This window comes from Triplophysa rosa, linkage group LG16, assembly GCF_024868665.1.
Source record: "Triplophysa rosa linkage group LG16, Trosa_1v2, whole genome shotgun sequence".
NCBI lineage: Eukaryota > Metazoa > Chordata > Actinopteri > Cypriniformes > Nemacheilidae > Triplophysa > Triplophysa rosa.
Window position 1 is genome coordinate 18,568,354 of NC_079905.1, and position 13,102 is coordinate 18,581,455.

The 13,102-nt window shown below is 36.3% G+C and overlaps 1 protein-coding gene across 1 annotated transcript; it reads right to left on the reverse strand.

The window, feature by feature from the left end:
* Window positions 1-961: 961 nt before the first annotated feature.
* Window positions 962-7,427, reverse strand: LOC130567073 (uncharacterized). The gene is made up of 5 exons (XM_057354971.1): window positions 6,862-7,427; window positions 5,128-6,086; window positions 4,649-4,804; window positions 2,666-2,755; window positions 962-1,801 (listed from the first exon to the last, which is right to left on the reverse strand). The coding sequence occupies exons 2-5, from the start codon at window positions 6,070-6,072 to the stop codon at window positions 1,478-1,480; spliced, it is 1,515 nt and encodes a 504-aa protein (XP_057210954.1). The 5' UTR covers window positions 6,073-6,086; window positions 6,862-7,427; the 3' UTR covers window positions 962-1,477.
* Between the last annotated feature and the right edge of the window lie 5,675 nt (window positions 7,428-13,102).

The window sequence follows — 13,102 nt, forward strand, 5'->3', positions numbered from 1 at the left end:
CAATCGTAGGCAAGACCAACCCATCTAATTATCATACAAGACACAGAAAAGTAAGAATAAATTCAAGAATAAATAAATAAAAGTGGAAATAAATACATGCGATAATAAATAAATATAAAAATAAATAAACGTATAAATAAATAAATATAAAAATAAAAGGAAATGATAAATAAAATAATCTAAAAATAAAAAATAATAATAATTAAAAATGGACACAAAAAAATAATAAATCAATTTAAAAAATGAAAAGAAAAGATAAAGCTAAGATCAATAATAGCTAAAACGAATTATTTTGTTTTATCAAACCATTCATTCCTTTATTTATTTTCATATTATTACATTTATTCGTTTATATATTTATTTATTTATACATTTATGTATTTATAATTTTTGCAGGTTTAGTCCTCTAATATGAGCACAAACGCCTAATACTTAAAAATTTTAAGTTGAGGTGAACAAATATATAGATAGTGCAAGTATGTGCTAAACTTAAAAAATGCGTTGAAACAACTAAACATGGCGAAATATTTTTTACAGTGTTATTGATTCAATAAGACACATCAAAACTCATGATTATACTTAAAACATATGCAATGGATTAATTCATAACTCTGTGTGTGTGTTAGTTGGTTAGACTCGTCAAAACGAGCTGTGATGATTCTGCACGTACACACAGTTAGTTCCTCTTCTGCGGTTAAGCTAGCTTCCTGTTTTTCTGTCACACACACTCTAATATTCGACAGTAATTTTCACTGAGCAACACAGCAAACACATTTAAACAAACACAATGCAATGATTATTAATGAAATTCACTTATTGATTATATATTTAATGTACATTAACATACTCGATAATTCTATGAATTAATTATTTTTCCACAAAGACTGTTACTCCCAGTAAACTATTAGTTAAGTATTTTTATACTGCAGGTGTACTCGTAGGTTATCTTTAGGTGTATAAGAATAGGATTGCAAAATAATCTTCAACCTTACTGAAGTTCATATACATTGGAAGCAGTTAAGTATCGGAACTGATCCAGATACATGTTGTTTCTTAAAAAATACAAACAGGAGAAACTATATTTTTTCTGTCCACTTAAAACCAAGCAAAAAGATTTAACAGTTCATTTCTGTAACAACTTGTTTTATAAATTTGTAATCTAAAACATTTACATCTGGGTTTTCTTAAGGCTCTTAAGATGAGGATAATTGTGTACTGCTGGTTTTATTTACAATATTCTGCATAAGATGAACTGCAGGCTGAATGTACTATGTACAGTGAACCAAATTGACAAACACACAAACCATAGCTCAACAGATTGTCAGAGTCCAAACAGACTCATAGGGATAAGAGCATTTACAGCTGTAGTGTAAAAATATGGAAAATATGTATGTGAAATTAAGAATGCAATGCACATACAAACTCGATGAAGATGGGAATTTACATGTCAACTACAAGAAAAAGCAAAGCACAGTTCTTACTGATTCTTAAGTAGCAGTTTCTTCCGCACCGCATGAACTCTTGAAGAACAAGTGTCCCCACCAATCTTCATGATGACTTTTTGCACAACCTCAAACGTGTATTTCAGCTCCTTTGGGTAACTGATATTTAGGACATAGAGAAGACCCATAAGATGAGCAAAGCCTTGGGAGACATCCTTTAAATCATCAATGACAATCTGCTCCTCCAGAACAATTGCCACATCAATTATTTCCTTTGGCAGAAGGTCTCCGGGATTTTCCTCAGAGACTATCAAGAGTCCAACATCCATTCCTTTTACGACATCATCTTCATCGAGTGGCTAGTCAGAGAAAACAGAGAACAAACATGCACAAGCATTGGTCAGATATTTTTTATTCTTAAGCAAAAATTCCTAATCACAGAGGTGGGACCAAGTCATTGCTTTGCAAGTCACAAGTTAGTTTCATTCAAACACATGTCCTGTCTTGTTATTTTTCACTAATAACTTAACTGAAGCAGCACATAGCAAATGTAAAAGAAGTGATGGTTTGGAATGAGTAGCGGAGGTTGTTTAACTGTTATAATGGTCTTCGATTCCTGGCGGAAGGAAGTAGTTCCCCATTTCCTTTAAAAACCCGAGGGTTTTTAAGACACTCCGATGTTCTTTCTGATTTATCTACACTCTTGTGCCATCGAACTGTTGTATAAATGCAATATCGCTCGAGTAGGAGTGTATGTAGTGTTCTTATATCTTCATATATCTCCACCGAATACCTTGGGCCAAAGCGAGCCAGCTGGGGCTTGAGTTGTGGTTAAAGGGATAGTTCACCCCAAAATGTTCACAGCCATTTACATCCATTATATGAAGCACAGTGGGCTACGGATTTTCCTAAAATTCTCTTTAATTGTTCTGCTCAAGGAAAATGTCACCTACATTTTGGATGGCCTGGGGGTGAGTAAATAAACAGGAAATTAGATTTTTTGGGGGGTGAACTATCATTTTAAGGTCAAAGGCGGCGATTATCTGAGTCCGAGGAACTGCAGCAGCGGCAAAAGGCACATTTCACTTTTTGAAGACAAGCAAATAACTGCATATTAAACTCAAAATAGAAAATTGCCAGCATTGCTGTAATACGCAAATCAGAGTTTAGAGCTTTAGAGTATGTTTGTGTAAACAAGTAAAGGCAATGAGAAATTCACATACCTCACAATTTTTTAAGAACTTAGAGGGCTGCTCTCTAACATAATGGGGAAGACCGAGGAGGACCACTTCTCTTCTACGTTGGTTTGAGTTCTGCAATAAAGCACAATAACCTTAACATGCAATGTAAAATCTAAAAGGACTGAGATGTAAAAGGACTGAGAAATCAATTAACAATTGAATTGTCACAATTCTTCCTTACAGATTTGAATTTAGTTTGATAAGTCAAATTTAGAATTTAGTTTGAAAAGTCACAAATTTAGATAAAATACATTATTTAATATTGTTTAAAATTGTTGATTTAAAAAAGTTAATAATAATAGCTTGTAGGAAAGTGAGATGAAAAAAGTTAAATCTTATTAAGACCTGCAAACTTGGAAAAGGTGAAAAAGGTGACTCATACAATTTAAATCCCTGTTGTAATTGTAATTGTACAATTTAAATGCTTTATTCTGAGTAAGACAATATTATGATTAAGGTGTTTACATGAGTTGCTTTAAGAGTATACCTTTTATGTTTCTGTTTTACATGTTATAGTACATAGATCCATTATACGTCATTATACAGCATACGTCATTTTACGTCCCCAAGCGACACTATCCAATGTTCCCCTCAGAACGCCATTCCTGCTCTTATGGCCATCAAGGCACTTCATAATATAAATTTCTTTAAGAATTGTTAACATTACCCTCGTTTCCTGTTCGGAAAACAAGCTTTGAAGCCATGCTCTTCTTCAAACGGTTGACCACTGCCGTTTGTGTTTCGTGTCTCAAAGTACCGCGTCCTACACGCCGGTAATGATATGATTAAGGTGTGTACATGTCTTTACTGCACTTCGAAATACTCCGCCTGTCTTAATTCAATTTTTTGTTTACTTCGATTATGATTTTAGACGGATTAAGGTAATCAAAAAGCTCTATTTACATGGTACATTCTTAATCAGAGTATTGTCTTAATCGTGTTAATATTGGAATATTGTTGACCATGTAAAAGTGGTCACTGTTGACCATGTAAACGTGGTCATTGCTGAAATAGTCAATGTCATTCCAATGGTTCAGCTTTAGTTATATAAAGTGAGAAGGACAAAAATAAACAAAATACCAACTATATTCAACAATTTCCTGACTTCCGTAGTTTTCTACTGTGCGTTCACAAGAGCATCTGGGGTCAATACTGCACAATGCATGCGTGTGGTGCTGGCAAGCATGCATCTTGGTGGTCTCGTGAATGTGCATTGGAAACTAACACGGAAGTCAGGATTATAGTTGAATATAGTCTGTATTTTTGTTTGTTTGCACACAAAACGTATCTTCATTGCTTTATATAATTAAACATAAACCATGGGAGTGACATGGACTATTTCAACAATGTCTTTACTCACTTTCAGTGCTTTGAAGTTTGGTTGCATTGCAGTCTATGGAGCAGTCAGAAAGCTTGACCTCAACAAAACTATTTTAATTTGTGTTCTGAAGATAAAAAAAGATCCTAGAGTTGACAAACGACTTGAGGGTGAGAATAAACCTTTAATGTCTGAACAACTGAAAATATATCAGTTTGAATGGCTTTATTGGCACTTCAAATTAAAATAAAATATACGAAAGTTTGCAAAAGTGGTGCCAACATTCGTCTGAAGCTGATCGCAGATGCAATGCAATGATGTCACTAATATGCTAATTAGTACATCGAGAACCAATTCTGAATCTATTCGTGACCTTAAGAATAGACTTTGATTTGAATCGTAAGTGACCAAGAAATTCTAAAAGTGCTAAAATGCTTACAGGTTTTGCACCCAAAAATACATCATCTCTGCGGTACTGTATGAATACTATTTAACAAAGCCCTGGAGCAGATTGTGACTTCAAGAATCTAATTGTGAGGTTTCAATCAATTACCACTCCATGGCAGATGAAGTCATACCCAACTGCATGATAATTTGAATTCAAATTGACAAAACAATAGTAACTTCATTTACAAACATAAACTTACATCAGCATCGAGAGACTCAACAAGGCATTTGAGCGCTCCATCCCCTGAGCATCTCTCTCGATACAACTGCAAAAAGGTTGGTACGTACTCGTCGAGGCCATCAAAAAAGGCTTTCCCAAGGTCTTTAGCCATTATGCGTCGAAATTCTGCTGCAACCTAATCAAACACAAAACATACGTTCACACTGCACTCTGATTTTTTTCAGTCACTGTTTTCAGTATATGTGCAAAATATCATTCAAGATTACTGCTCACAGTGGTGTTACTAAAATCTTTATCATTGGCTAACTTTACAAATATTTTTACATCATGTTTACCTCACTCTGTTAAAAAAAGTTTTAACATTTTAATAAGACTAAACAATGCAGAAAAAAAACATGGTCAGTTTTTATATTAGATGCATCAACATACTTGACCCTTCATCTTCAAGGCAATGTTAAAATGGTCATGGTAATTCATGCTTTAGGTAAGTATACTTGCCTGTCTCTGTGTAAATAAGGCTGGCCACCTCTTCTTCACATCTTTAACCAAGGGCACCTCTGAGATTACTTCTTTTCGCCTTAATGAAAATGTGTTGTCCATTAGCGCATCAACTTGCTTCCAAGCCACTTTCTTTTTCTTCATCTCATTCTCTAAGGCACATCTGTCAACTTCAAGGCTGTCAAAGCTTTTGCCTGTTGGTAAGTTTGGAAGAAAATTTACTTCAGACTTCCTGGCCTTCTTCGTTACCCTGGTTTTATCCCCTGAATCAGACGTCTCACGGCAATTCACAGAGAGCTCTGCACATCCCGATATGCGAAGCTTTTGCCTAAAATTCCCCATTTTAAACTTCAAGCTGAAATTCCAACCAGACCATCCGCAGGCCGTTGGTCCAGGCTCTTTCAAACATGGGTGTTTTTCTACTAAGGCTTTTGCAACAGCGTTATATTCGTTGTTGTTCGGGTATGCTTTAATAGCATAGATGGCTTCTGCCAGCTTATCAAGAATGTCACTTTTCATCTCTCTGGTGATGTTCAAAAGAGACCCATTTTTAGAGTATGCATCATTCCCTTGCTTGAGCTGCAGTTCAGTGCTGGATGATAAAGTGGGCACAGGAAATGGATCTGGCCATTTTTGAGTATGTGAGGCAGGTGTGTGAGGCAAGTCAGTGTCAATGGAGGAGTCTGAGATTTGATTACCACTGGCTGTCACCACAGCACCCTTCTGTATAACTTTAAGAGTTGCTCTCCCTTGAGGTAAGTCTGACATGTTGGACAAATTGCAAAGCTCATTTTGAAATTCTGGGTCTTCAAACTGCAGAATGAAATCACCTTGCAAGCCTAGTTCTTGCCGAAGTATGTTGACCAGCTCATCTACAGTTTCTGGGAGGCTTTCAACTGAAACTCTTCTGATGTCATCAGGGGTAATGTTCACTCTAAATAGCATGGTTTCTCTGGGTACTGAAAAGAACAACAACAAAAAACACTTTAGACACTGAATAAAATATTAGACATTGAAGTGAATTACATCCGATATCTGGTCCCAAACCTGTATTTATTTCTTTGTTCTGCTGAACACACAGGAATATATTTGGAAGATTGTCAAAACTTATTCCCCATTGACTCATAGTATTTATTTTCCCTACAAAGTGGTGGATGAGATCTGACATTCTTCCAAATGTCTTCCTGTGTGTTCAGCAAAACAAAGACATTTATTCCATGTGAGGGTGAATAAATGATGACAAGATTTTCATTTTTGGGTTCAGTATCCCATTAACATGTATACAGACATGACGTTTTGTTATATAAACAACCCATGTGTAAATAAAAAAACATGTAAATTCTGTCATCATTTACTCACCCTCTTGACATTTCAAACCGGTATGACTTTCTTTCTTGTGCAAAACACAAAAAAAGATAGTTTGAAGAATGTCGATAACCAAAAACCATTGGTCCCTATTTACTTCAACCGTATGGACAAAAACCAATGCAAGTCAATGTAACAGGTTTTCTGTTACCAACATTCTTCCAAATATTTTTTGTTTTGCAGAAGAAAAAGTCATAAGTTTGAAATGTCAAGAGGGTGAGTACATGATTTTGAGGGTGAACTTACTCCTTTAATAAAGGCTCTTATCAATAATTATCTATATTGAATATGAAACATAATATAAATTATAGTTTTTTTGCTGTATCGCTCAACCCTAGCTAATGGTTTGTGAAATGACTAGTACTGTACCCTAGTGAAGCAGAAAAGCAACCGGAGAGATGAAATGTCTTCCTTGCACTGTGTACAATGAGAGTGGAGCATAGTGATTCAAATCCTCAGGGTCTATGATGATAACATCAGAGGAAAGGCTCCTGCACAATTCAAAACAACGAAGGTGCTCCACATACCATGCTGTATACTTCTCAATCATAAAGGAAGCTTTCTGAGCTACAATAAGCAGTTTCATTATTTTTCCAAAGTCTGGCAGTCCACTGGTTTGGCCGAAAGACACAAACATGCCTTCAGAATATTTGGTTCCATGCAAGCAAGCAGTTGAAGCAAGGCCAACAGACTCCACACCACTGTATTTCCTTTGAACAGCTGTTTTGACAGAAAACTCCAAAATGTCCGGAGAAACATTTGTGACATTTGTGACTTCCAATGCTGGTTTGAAGATGGTAGGCATATCTAGATGGTAAGCTAGTAGGAGCTGATGGTGTGTGGCAAGGGTTAACAGAATGTTTTTAAAATTGTTAACATCCCGTACAACTTTTTTAAAAAAGCTATGTTTGCCTTCGAATCGGATAGTCCAAAAATCCAGCACTGGACCGAAGACCTTAACAAGGTGTGGGTAGTGTTCTATATAATGGTGTTTGGGACGCAACTTCAAATCTGGAATAAACTCCTGGAGTAATTTCCGGTGGTCAGAAATTTTGCATTCCAGGTAGCAGAGAGATTCATCTGTGAAACTTGAGCTTGACAAAATTTCAATAATGTCTTTCACTTCCATGATAACACCCCATGCTTTGTGATCCTCTGGCACCAAATGGCCAATCATGAGGGGAAGCATGCGCAGCAGAGTCCAATTTTCATGACCGTTTTCCCCAATTGTCCCTTTGGCATGGAATAACAATGGTATTTTCTGAGGTCGATTAAGTTTGTCAGAAAATGTATAAGGAAATGTCTGAATCACAGAGTTCAGTTCATCCAGTGTAAACAATTTGCTGGAAATGAAAGCATGCAAACAAATGCTTATCTCAACAGGAACTATGCCCTCTAATAAATCGTGCAGAAAGTCTGGAGGGAACCCTCTAGCAGTCTCAAAATAAGACAGTTTGTTCAGTACACAGTCCTTCTTTATGCCATCAACATTCCCCAATTTTTCATTGTCTTGCAATTTTGACACACAACTATCTATATCTTTTTGGGTTCTAAGTGGGAACACTTCACTTTTGACTTCATGCTTTTGAACATCTGTCCGACTTGCCAAGCAAAATCTGCAGTATTTCTCTGTGTTAAAACTTTCCTGAAACCCAGCTAAAGAGTGTGCTCCCAAGTTATCAGATGACACATACAGTATTGTACCAGTTATACTTGCACCTAACTTCTGTACATAAATGCCTTGCTTTTCCAGCAGTTCAATATCTTTTACAAGAGGTGCTAAAATTACTTCATATCCAAAGGTTTTGATATCAGTGCTGTAACACAAGGTTGCAAGATAGATAGAGGAGAGGGAAGACCTGTATTTAATGGGTAAATTAGCAATCACCCAATAGACACCACATAGCTTGTGTTTTTTTTTTGAAGTACCTAAAGGGTTACATATTTCGAACTCATCAATATACAAACCTAAAGCAATGTGATATTCTTCCCCAACAAAGAGCTGATTTTCTTTGTAATTCAAACTATCATAAAACGATCTATACTGACCAGTCTGTGACCTTGACCTGCTACTGTCTTGGAGAACTTTTTCTAGTACTTCATCTCTATTTAGCAGCTCAGACAGAATGTTTAAGATTGGCACATAAACAAAATTTCTTTTTCTTGCACCATCCAAAACATATTCAACAGGGTCAATATCTGTGTACTTTTCTTTATAATATTTCAACCTTTTATGATTTGTGCTCAGAGGACCCGTTGTGCTAAGTAAATTGAATGGGTTTGTCTTCTGAATAATTTCAGACACTAGAGTCAGTACAGTGCTATTAGGACTTCAGTCATGCTGCTCTAAAACATTTCTAATCAACTTCTGGGCTGAATCCTGAGACAGAACTGATATTTCATAAAGCTCTTCCACTATTTCCTGAATTGCAGATTTAGAAACATGCAAAACTGTTTGCATTCGTAATAACAAAGCAGCAAGACTGCATTTGACATTGTCTTCATTGTCCTCATTGTCTTGGGGTTCACTCTCTTCAGCTAAAGACAGTTCTAAATCATTTCCAGTGGACTCAGCTTCTATACTGTCAGTAGAGTCCTCTCTCCCGTAAATGAGCTCAACCCTTAAATCTTTCAGACCAGATGCACAATGATATTTACTCTTGTGTGCTTTAAAAGTATTATATACACTTGATTTGAAGGAACACTCTTTAAAAGGACAGTTCACAGTTTCTTTGTTTTTTGTGTGCTTTCCCAAGTGAGCAAAGTATTTGCTCAAATTAGTAAATTCACAAAAAATGCATAACTCACAGACAAGGCGAGTGCTTACTGACACTGGGTTTGAAAGTGTTTCGTGTTGGGAAATTAAGTGATTTCTTAAGCCAACTTGAGATCTAAATGAACAGGGGCATCCAGAGTATAAGCAGGGAAAAGGACATAACCTTCCATGTTGCCCATGTTTAATTTTGTAATGTCTTAGAAAAATCCTTCGGTTTCTTGAAGTAAATGTGCAAAACTTACAGCTCCAAACCATAGATCAGTTCCAAACCATAAAGCAGAATCCAGTGCACCTTGTATTTCTGCAGAAAAGAAAAGAAAACTTCAGCACACTTGAATTAATAAATAAGCTGTGATATAGGCTAAATATTAAGTGGGATATTGTAAAGACAACATATTGTTTTCAAACTTAAACAATTGGCTAAACTTAGAGCAATGTTTAGCACTAATGTATTTAATTCAAGATGTGTGGAGTACATTAAAGACAGACATATGTATAACGTGCAGGTAAGAATATGCATAAACATGCAGATAATACCTCTATGTGACAGACGGATCATAGAGATCAGATTATAAATGTGACAGGGAGTGAGTGACCGCTAATATTAACCAATCTGAAGAGATCATGTAACGTTAGCGTTGGATAGAGGGTGAGCGATCGCAGTATCAGCTCACTGCAGGCAAACAATGTGCGCACAGTAATTATCAAACGTTTTCTACAGAATTGAAAACAGGTTGCACCACAACAATTGTTTACCCAAATTCACCCTACATTGCAAGAAAGAGCAAAGTTGCACGAAATGTGACGTGCATCCAGCTGACGTCGATTTGTGCTAACTTTACCCTTTCCTATCTCGCTAACGTTATATCCATACAAAAAATAGGACCCCTCCCCCCAGCAGTACAATGCGGCCTCGTGCCTCTGAACTGCTCACAGCCATGCTGAGCTATATCACACCAACTCACTCGAGTTATACTGCTACACGAATACAACTAATATTTTAAATGTGAAATTAACATGAGATGTAAAGAACATGAGATCTAATCATGGGGTCAATAAAACCATTACAAGTATTAGGCGGACGCACATAACGTTAAGGTAAATTTAGAAACGGGAGCAAAAAAAACGTACAACTATATACAACATTGTCAACAAAATATATGTATTACACGTTTATTTATTGTCTTTACTGAAATGGACAATTGGATGAATGGGAAAAAAGTAAATGTGTTTGCCAATCACATCAATTAAACTAACGTTACTATGGAAAGTAGTGTGGAGGCTTTAAAATCTAATGCTTGGTTGCCAGTTTTGTAAAGATGACACAATAAAACCGACTCAAAACACGTCGTGCCGTTAGGCCTAACGTTAAATGAAAAAAAGCCGTTGGGAACTTGGGAATCTTCCCTCAGAAAACTTTCGTGGCTAAAAACGTATTTCTGATTAAATTTAACGTTACCTTCCAAAACAAGACAAAACGTTCTATCTAAACCTTTTATAATTGTAATACAAAAACACAATTAAGGATATTCAATTTTACGTTCTACTTACCAAAAACTATCTTTAATGAATCCGTTTCTGATGACAAAATGGCGCCTTCTCTTCTCTCCTCAGATCAGCTCGACTACTCCCCTCCCCCACAGTGGTAGTGACGTCGAGTCTGATTCATTTCCGCGAACCGGCTCATTCGGTTCATTTTGTGTCTTGCGTATACTGTACCTGTATACTCCGGCTGTAATTACGTCAGAACGGGTCAGGACCGGCTCTAAAGAACGATTCGTTCAAGAGTCGAAGATCACTACACAGTGGTACCGTTCACTCATGCGTGTGATAAACAGGACCCGTCCTCAATCATGAAACACGAGCAGAACACATTTTAGTGTAAATCGTTCGTAATGGATTCACAATTTGTATAAATCTAAATTAGGAAAATTTATTTTCACCTCCAAAATGTTTTCAAACCAGTTATATTGTTCCCACTCGCACAATTAATGGCTGAAAAGATTATTTTCACTATTAAATCATATATCCCATTTAAGATGGTCACTAAGGTGTCAAATACTGTTTTTAAATATTGTAACAAATACTGCACCATTTTAATACTTCATCTAATTTTTATTATTTCACATAAAAACAAATGGTGCATAATATTTAGGTGTACACTGTTTAGTACTATGGAGTCCACTCAAAATATCAGTCTAATATTACTAAAAAAATAAAAATATCAATGTACAAAAAAATGTTAGGTTGCTTGTCTTCAGTTTTGAGCACAAGCACAAGATCATTTTAATGTAACGTAAGGGGAGATACTTTACCTTCACAGGCATTTTGTGTTGTTTGGTCCTGGCTTGACACAGGCGCTGCATGCTTTGTTTTAAGTGAGCAATGTTAGCGTTACCTCGTGATCTATTAAAAAGAAGACGAGACACTCAATTGAAAACCGTGTGTAAAGGAAAAATCTTTTTTGAGCTACATTTAACAACAGAAACACGGAGCCGTGATCCTGTCAGAAACTCCGCTCTCCCTCCCCCCGGCGATTCTCCAAAACATGGGAGATTCATGCTGTATCATTTCCGTTGTCTTTTTTATAGGGATGTTCCGATACCCTTTTTTCCTTCCCGATACCGATTCCGATACCTGGGCTCAGGGTATCATCCGATACCAGGGTGTGTATCTGTATACAGCTGTATATACTAGCCCTGTGTGGATTGATAGAATTATTTTACGGTGTGCTTCAGAATTATCCGTTTATAAAACATGAACAAATACATACAGTAAATTAGAGAGTATATTTATTATCTGACAGACAATTGACAGTAATATTATTTATTTTTCTTAAGACGCAGTTTTACTGGCTGGTTGGTCCACTCTGAAATACTGCCAAACAGCGCTAGCACTGGGGATGGGCATTTTTCAATAATTTCATATCAGAATACTTGAGCTTATAAAAAACGAATATCCGAATATTCGTTCATTTAAATTAAGTGAAAAAATACGTAATTAGTTTCGTTTTTATTTAGTCACAATTTCAGATCAAGCTTATAACTATCATTAAATATTTATAATGCACTAATATTAGATCCTGTATATAGGGTTTTTAATGTTGAAAAGATTAGCAATGTTGGAAAAAAATAGAAAAATATGTAAAAACCAACCTGATCTCACGGCGAATTCGCATTAATTCATACGAGTTAACCAAGTGGCTAAATCGTACGATATCAAACGAGCTGGGTCGTACGAAAACGTTCGTTTAGTTCATGGCGTTCAAGAAACGTGACCGCGCTCTTATTCTGCAAACATCGCGAGGTTTAACGACAGTTTACACGCGCCACGCTTTGGTAAGTGTCGGTCACGGTGCCCTGTTTTAATATCCAAGTTAAATGTTTTTAATCAATCCGTTTGTCTTCAATCGCTTCATAATAGCTTACGGAAGCGTTCTTTGTGTCCCAAATTGATTTCAACCAAACACATTGTAATTAGAGCGACTAAATGCTAGCGTCAGGTTTTCTTTCGATCACGTGATCCTTCGATCACTTTATAATAGTTATATTTGGTTAAAAGAAGCCGTATGTTAACTGTGATATTGGTAACGTTAGTTAAAACACGCCTCACTCACCATGCTTTTAAGTTACTACGGTTATGTAGTTGTACTGTGGTATTTGTAGTTACGGCACAGTACCCACCCTCGAACCATTACCATGTTTTTACCACACTGACTGCAGTTCAACAATGTCATGCGTATTAAAAGCATCCTTATCACAACCATTACCGTGCTTTTACCACAGGAGCAACAGTTTAATCTGGTCATGTTTAGTAAAAGCACGGTTATCATGA

Excerpts from the sequence above, each read along its gene's own strand:
- LOC130567073 (XM_057354971.1), bottom strand. The coding sequence starts at position 6,072 with ATGCTATTTAGAGTGAACATTACCCCTGATGACATCAGAAGAGTTTCA. Across the intron at positions 4,805-5,127 it reads CCTTATTTACACAGAGACAG|GTTGCAGCAGAATTTCGACG; the intron begins GCAAGTATACTT and ends GTGTTTGATTAG. Across the intron at positions 2,756-4,648 it reads TTGAGTCTCTCGATGCTGAT|AACTCAAACCAACGTAGAAG; the intron begins GTAAGTTTATGT and ends GCTTTATTGCAG.